General features: G+C 30.2%; 1 protein-coding gene across 1 annotated transcript in view; it reads left to right on the top strand.

Moving 5' to 3' along the window:
- The first annotated feature begins 315 nt into the window (after positions 1-315).
- The window catches only part of LOC149515632 (uncharacterized), a 30,875-nt gene continuing 23,415 nt past the window's right edge, over positions 316-7,775 (top strand). Inside the window, exons 1-2 of the mRNA XM_089741763.1 lie at positions 316-349; positions 522-626. Of these exons, the coding sequence (XP_089597889.1) occupies positions 316-349; positions 522-626 (139 nt within the window). The remainder of the gene's footprint in view (positions 350-521; positions 627-7,775) is intronic.

The raw sequence follows: 7,775 nt of genomic DNA, 5'->3' as shown, positions 1-7,775 counted from the left end.
ACTGACTAAATGATAATGCAATATTAATTAAAATTTTAACATATGCAAATATTTTACTTGATGTTATGTTATTGATGATATTAGTTTCGATTTTAATTAATGAAAATTGAAGAATTACACTAAATTTTAATTTAATAATGGAAGTGACAAAAAAAAAATGGAAGAAAGATTAAAGAATGACAGTAGCTAAGGAATCTCGTCTTGAGTTGGGGCAGAGATAAATTGACGCTTAACTATGAACTGAATTTTTATTTATAGCTTTCATCCCCGAAGTACGCAGATATTTGTTTGCTTGATTAGACAATTTTCACTCTGATGGCTGGCTACCAGTGGAGAGTTGGGAGTGCTGGCGATAAGTAGTTTTCTTTTGCTGAGTTTAGGAATCTTCATTTATTTATTTTTCAAATTTAAGTTTATATGATTGGAATTTGGAAGTCTTAACGTTCAAGTGATTTTTCTAATTTTGAATTACTATCTTCTTATGCTCTCTTATGTTTACATAATATATTATCTCAGGTAAGAGGCTTCATGGGCTCAAAAAGCAGCATTTCGTAAGCCTTCTATTGATGCATCTAACCGACAGTATCGTTGCCGTTCTCCTGTCAGCAGGTTATCTTCATCTGAAGGTTGGTTTTGTGTAAGTACTTGGTGGTTCTTCTTGAACCTAATTCTTTGTTTAATTTGCGCCTTTCCACTCTCTCAAAATCCTACTCTTTCATAAGTGGAAGGAAAACACATTTAGCCAAAATTAATACCATCTCTTTTACAAAAAGGAGGGAAAACCAAATTTCATTCCTTTCCTTATTTTTTTCTTCCTTCCCACCAAACAAAGTTTATATTTTTTGTTTAATGGGAGAAATAAGTAGGGCTTCTTGGTTGGTTTAGAAAGGAAAAGACTCAGTTTCAAGGGTAAATATAAAATTAAGAAAAAGAAAAGAAAATGGACAGTAATTCAAGGTTAGTTTGAAGCTTGAAGGATGCTTTCTTATGGATTTGGTTTGGGTTTGCTGACTGTTCTAGGGTTTTTAAAAGGGAATGAATGGTTATAATACCCCAATACTCCTCACACAAACATAAACTAAGTCCTAATATGTGGCCAAAAAAAACCTAAGACTTGATAAGAAGAATTATCAAACACCTCTATGAAATTTAGACTTAATAAGATTTACCATAATACGCTCGACCCAATCATAAAATTTGGACTTAACAATGTGCCTTATAGCTTCAATAATGACCTAATTAATGAAGACCGCATTTCCTATTCTGCTAGGAAATTTATCGTGACTTCCTCAACCACTTTGTTTTATGCCTCATATCATTTCTGTTCTAATGGTTCTCTTCCTTTCCATGTTGTTCCACACATTTCTCTACGCATGTGGTAAATTCACATCAGTACACTTCTGCTGTCAATTTATCACTCTGATGTTTGTTCATTTTGCAAAAGCAGTTGATTTGATATGGTTTTTTATAGTTCATAAGAATATAATTATTGTTCTTTCAAGGGTGCTGTCGATATTGAGCGGCCTTTGCTGCTGATTATATATGGGTTGAGTCAGAATTTGAGATAAACAAATCTGTCTGTACTGTTTGGTTGTCGCGCTTTAGTATTTTGGCTAGTATATTTAAGTGTAATGATACAAACCTTAAAAATTTAGATATATTCAAAGCTGTAGATATTCATTTGTGTTCGGATCCAATTAAATCTATTTGTGTTCGGACTCAATTAGGTTCATTTGTGTTCAGATAATCGGACCGATTTTATTTATATTTTTATTATTACAATATATGGTATCATTATTAATGTCACTATTATTACTATATGATTGTAAAATAATAATAAGAATTATAATAATAATAATAATTATTATTATTATTATTATTTTCCTTTTCTTTTTTTAGTATTTTTGTATATAGTATTGATGCCATTATTATATATTATAATATATTATATTATATTTTATTTTTATTTTTATTTTTCCCGTTCTTTTACTTTCTTTTCTCCTTTTCTTTTCTGTTCCAATTCACACGTGCACAAAAAATGGAATCGGAATCAGAATCCCATGGTCAATGCCTTTAATGCAAAATGAACCAGAATCGAATCAAAGACCTAGGATTATGCCCTGATAGAATCAATCCCAAGATTCAAGCCGGACTAATTCTATTCGTTTCCTAAAAATCATCCTAAGACTACCTATAAATTGGATTGAAAATCAAAAGACAGACACAGAAAAATTATTGGAAAAAAAAGTTTGAGAAATGTTGGATAGAAAGGGTTCTGGGAGTTTAATTCTAGGATTTTGGGTTCAATTTGAAATTGTGAGTTTGATTTTAGCTTTCTGGGTTAGAATTAAGGTTTAAGACGAGTAATTAGGATAAAATTTAGGAAAATTTTGAAAATATTTGAAGAAACCTAGATTTTTCTGAAAATTTTTGGGTTTTTCTAGGTTTGGATGAACTTTTCGGTGAAAGTTTGAATTTTACGGTGAAGTTTCTGGTGATTGGTTGAATTTTTCAACCATATTCTGACCAACTTTCCAGAAACCGATGGGTTTCTAGATTCCGATTGAATTTTTCGGTGACTTTTTTAGAAACTAGTGGAATTCCTAGTTTTTAGTTAAAGTTTTTGGTGGATTTCTAGGAGAATTCTAGCGAGAAGGTAGAGCTTCTCGATCTAGAGAAAGAGGGAGTAGGGGAAATTCTAAAGCAAAAATGCTGAAGGTGGCTTATATAGTGGCCTCGAAACGATGTTGTTTTGAATAACTCAGGATCCATGCATTGACCCATTGACTCGCGTACTGACCAACGCTCTAACTTGACCCAATCGTAAGTTTTCCCTTTTTCATTTTATTTTTACTTTCTGATTTTATTTTATTTTATTTTACTTTTTAACCCATTTTTTAATTATTTTCTAGTTTTATTTTTTTAAAAAAAGAAAAAAGTTATTTCTGCCACTTTTATTTCTAAAAGTAAAAAAAATGGTTTAGTAAAAAAGAACTTTTCAAAGAAAAATAAAAAATATTTTTTTCAAATAAGAAATTAAAAAAATAAAAAAATAAAAAAAAATCTTTTTCAAACAAAAAAATCTTTATAAAATAAATTTGTGGAATCTTCCAAACTATTGAAAATTTTCATAAATTAGTTTTCAGAAACAATAATAATAAAATAAAAATAATTTTTATCCTATAAACTATAGGATGATTGCTTCAAAATAAGTCTTACCAAACTATTAGGAGATTTATTAACTTTTTTGAAATATGATAAATTAATAAATTCGACAATGAAACCTCTTTAGAATGGGACACTAGTCTCTATGAATATTCCTGAGGTGAAAAAATTATCTTAAATTGCTACCAAACTATTGGGATAATTTTAAGATACATTTTCAATATTAAATTATTTGGTAAATCATAAAATGATCAAGGCTTGGATAATTCAAAATCTAATCGGTATTGTCCTTCGAATGGCATTGTGGGGGTGCTATAACCTTTTCCACGCATAACCAACTTTCGAGCCTAAATTTTGATTTCGCAGATCAAAAGCTAATAAGGTGGCCAAATCACACCTATAGAAAAAAAGATTGGTGGTAACTTCTTTTCATCCATGTCTAGCAGTAGGTCCACGAATTTATACGTTATGATAATTTGGAGACTCCATTGGGGAAATTGAAAGTCAAGCTAGTAAATGACTTTTTATTGTCCAAGCCTTGCTTAATAAATTTGGAATTATTCCCTTTCATTGCTTATATCTGCTTTATTATTTATTTTCCTTTTCATTGTGTATACTTGTCTAATTATTCATTTGTTTTTCTTCATTGCTTATATTTGCTTAATTGTCTATTTATTGTATATATATCTGTCATTCATTTACATATGCATAACATAAACCTTTCACCCGGGCTCTACCTTTAAGAGTGAGTGAAGTACCTATGCCCTTGTGAGATTTCATGTCTCCGCATGAGCCTACGAAACACTCCCACTCAGATTGAACCTTTTTAACTTAAAACCTATGATAGGTAAGGATTGGGATGCCTTACTAGTCTATAATGGATCATGATGTAGGAAACAATTTGGAAACTTTTTAGAATTAACCTAAACCGCATATAGTCAACCTTAACAGCCTAACCATAGAGAGAGCCTTGTATTCTCACCATTTGTAGATAATCCAAAATTCAAGGTTATGTTGTTATCTTACTTGCTATGTGATGTTTACTCTATGTTTTATTGAAGTGACTAACTAATCTCTTTGTCTTCTTTTATTTCTTTTTATGCACATTCATAAACATCTTTATAGATTGCATAGTGTTTTAACCTCAAAGTTGTTTCAACAAAAGCTCTTATGGATTCCACAAAACATCAGGTTTGCGTCTCATCTATGCTTTTCAAATGTGATTCACCTACAGATATGAAGTTAGAATAAAAAAAAAGGCAGCGAGAAGAGGGAGATTACTTACCATCTGGTCATGTATTTACACTATCAGAAAAAGTTTGCCTACTCCTTAACAAAATGATCTGAAAGACCTATAAGATATATGGCATAGTATGACTCCCTCAAGGCAGGAGATTTTTTGTGAGAAGTTTAGATAAATTGCATATCTCTTATCAGTGGAGGTTGACTGTTCACTTATCAAGGCGATGCTATAGTTTTGGGATCCTTCCTAACGATATTTCATCTTTAATGAGGTTGATCTAGTACTAATATTAGAAGAGTACTCAACTCTAGTAGGTATGCATCTACTGTATCCAGATAAAATATACACAAGAAACATAAATCAAAAAGTTACAAGAAACTGGGTCAAATTCTAGGAGTGGGAAAGGAGGTCATAAATTCATATTGTCATAACGTATAGATTCGAAAATCTATAGCTAGATTTAATAAATGAATGGAGTCGCCACCAATCTTTTTTACTAGGTGTGATTGGTCACCTAAAGAATCTATCCTCTTAGGGAACTCCTAAGCTTGACTAAGGGTCCTTAAAAAGATTAGTTTTAGGTCTACTAACCCAAAACAAGGTTCGAGAGTTGGTTAAATATGAGGAAGGTTATAGCACCCCCACATGCCCATCCAAATGATGGTACCATATTATTTCGAATTTATCCTAAGATCTTAAGTCTAATGGTTTCAAATTTTAACGTCAAATATTGGAAATAATTCATAAGATTTTTCCATCAATCTGGTAGATCTCTTAAAAAATATTTTCTCACCTTAAGAGTATTCAAGAATTCAATTTGGGTATCTTGAAGAGGCTCCGTCGTTAGAAAAAAATTTATTTATTATTTTTTATTATTACCATTTTTGTTGAAAATAAATCTAATTATTCCACCATTTGGGCCAAATTAGAAATATTTTCTCTTTTGAATTTCTAAAATTTTCACCATTTGGGTCTATTTAGAAATTTCCTTTTTCTCTTTTTTCCTTGGAAAGAAAATAATATGACAATTATTTTTATTGAAATTTCATCTAAATTATTCCACCATTTAGGTCAAATTTAGAAAAAATTTCTCACCTAGAGATTTCTTCAAAATTTACCATTTGAAATTTCTAAGAATCTCATCTTTAGATAATTATCAAATATTTTCAATCCAAATTTGTATTTGGAAAAGAATTCAATTACTTGTATTGAAATTTCATCTAAATCATTCCACCATTTGGGCCAAATTTAGAGGAAATTTCTCACATAGAGATTTCTTAGAAATTTACCATTTGAAATTTCTAAGAATCTCATCCTTGGGTAATTTGTATTTAATTCCAAAAATTTTATATTTTTATGCTTTTTATGTTTTTATTTTTTTATTTGAAAATAAATATTAATTATTGTTATTGAAAATTTATCTATGTTATTCCACCATTTGAGACAAATTTAGATAAAATTTCTCACTTAGGAATTTTATAAAAATTTACCATTTCAAATTTTTATAAATTCCATCATTGAATAATTAATATTCATTCCTAAAATTTTTATTTTTACTTTATTTTACTTTATTTTAATTTAATAATTAAAAAAAAACAAAAAAATAAAATACTTAAATAAAATAAATAAGAAAATACTAAAAAAATTTTGAAAACGGCTCGGCTCAAGACATAAATCACGACTCAAACACGCGGCTCGGAGTCTCGACTCGGTTGGAACCCAGGCGAAGAAGCGGTTCGTTGGTTTGCGTGCACTACGGGTCGGGTCAGATCTTGGCAAAATGCGTTAATCCTCTGGGTTTACAAACGCAAAAATGACGTCATTTTAGCAAGGTATAAAAGACTCCAACCTTTGTTTTTTGCAAATTGCCTCCTTCTCCCTCTCTCTCCTTTCCTTATTTTCTCTTTCTTCTCTTTCAACAATCCCAGATTCTGGTTGAATTTCTACCAGAATCTGAAAAAAGCTATCAAAATCTTCAAATCTGATAAAAAAACTAGTTGAAAAATTCAAAGTTCGTCGAAAAATTTTGTCGAATTCTGAAAAATTTTCAAAAATTTTTCAAAAAAAAACTCCAAAAATTCAAAAAAAACTTCTAAAAATCCTATACTACCTCTAAACATTTTTTGCTTCTATTTCACCTCTTTGTTTCTTTTCCCTCTGATCCCTTTCTAATTTTTTCTCTTTTATGATTCCTGTTTGAGTCTCTATTTATAAGCATTGATCAGAAACAATTTCTGATCAATTCCTACTCTTTTTCTGACTGGGATTCAATCTTTGAATCCTAGTCCAACTTTACCAGAAACTACTCTAGAAAGAACAAAAATTAAAGCATAATTTTCGGATCAAGACACCAAAATAAAAATAAAAAATAAAAATGATGAAAATAATAAAATTAAAAATTAAAAACTAAAATTGGGCCAGAGCTGAACTAAGCCCAATGGGCTTAAGCCCCTATTGAATCAGGCCCAATAGGCCCGACCTAGGCCCGAACAAATTAAGGTGTCTACAACTTCCCCTCTTTACACATTTTCTATGAAACAGAAATTGTGTAAAGAGGTAGACACCCATTCAAGACTCCACTCAACATTTTTTTTTTAAAAAAAGTAAGCAAAGCTCTTCTAAATTGAGTCAACAAAACTTTGGAAAAATGAATGGCTCCTCTGAATAAAGACAACAGAACTTTGAGAAAATAAATGGCTCTTCTAAATAGAGGCAATGGACTTTGAAAAATAAATTGCTCCTTTGAATAGAGGCAACGAACTTTGAGAAAATAAATAAATTGCTCATTAACAATCATGTCCAAAGGAGTTATAGATCATGACTGAAGGAATTTTGTAATAAGAACTCAAAGATTCACAATTTGAGTTCAACATTCAGAGGTTCAGATTCGTAAAAACCTTTCAACTTCGTAAGAATTTATTGAAATTTGATTTTCTAAATTTCAGTTTCATTCAAATTTGCAAGATCTCAAGATTTGCATTTGCAACTTGCAAGACTCGCATCCAACATTTAAAGATCCTCATTTGAATTTTGGAGATTCACATCCAAAAGTTCAAGGCTTTTCAAAGGTTCTCATTTGGCAAACTTGGGATTCACATCGAAAAATCTAAAGCTTTTCATTTGAATTTTGGAGATTCACATCCAAAAGTTCAAAACTTTTCATTTGTTCGAAGATTTACATTCGACAAATTTTAGGGTTTCACTTCTCAAAGATTCTCATTTTGAAACTAAAAAATTCTCATTTGAGTTCTCAAAAATTCTCATCAAAATATTCATAATTTATGTTTCAAGTGACTCAAAATTTTGCATGAATGAATGTCAAGACCAAAGATGCAATGCCTTCTTAATGATGCAAATGCAATAACCT

Source organism: Durio zibethinus, chromosome 12, assembly GCF_047325235.1.
Source record: "Durio zibethinus cultivar Kanyao isolate XHJ-2024 chromosome 12, ASM4732523v1, whole genome shotgun sequence".
NCBI lineage: Eukaryota > Viridiplantae > Streptophyta > Magnoliopsida > Malvales > Malvaceae > Durio > Durio zibethinus.
The sequence above is the reverse complement of the archived record's forward strand: the minus strand, read 5'-3'. Positions and strand labels throughout refer to the sequence as shown.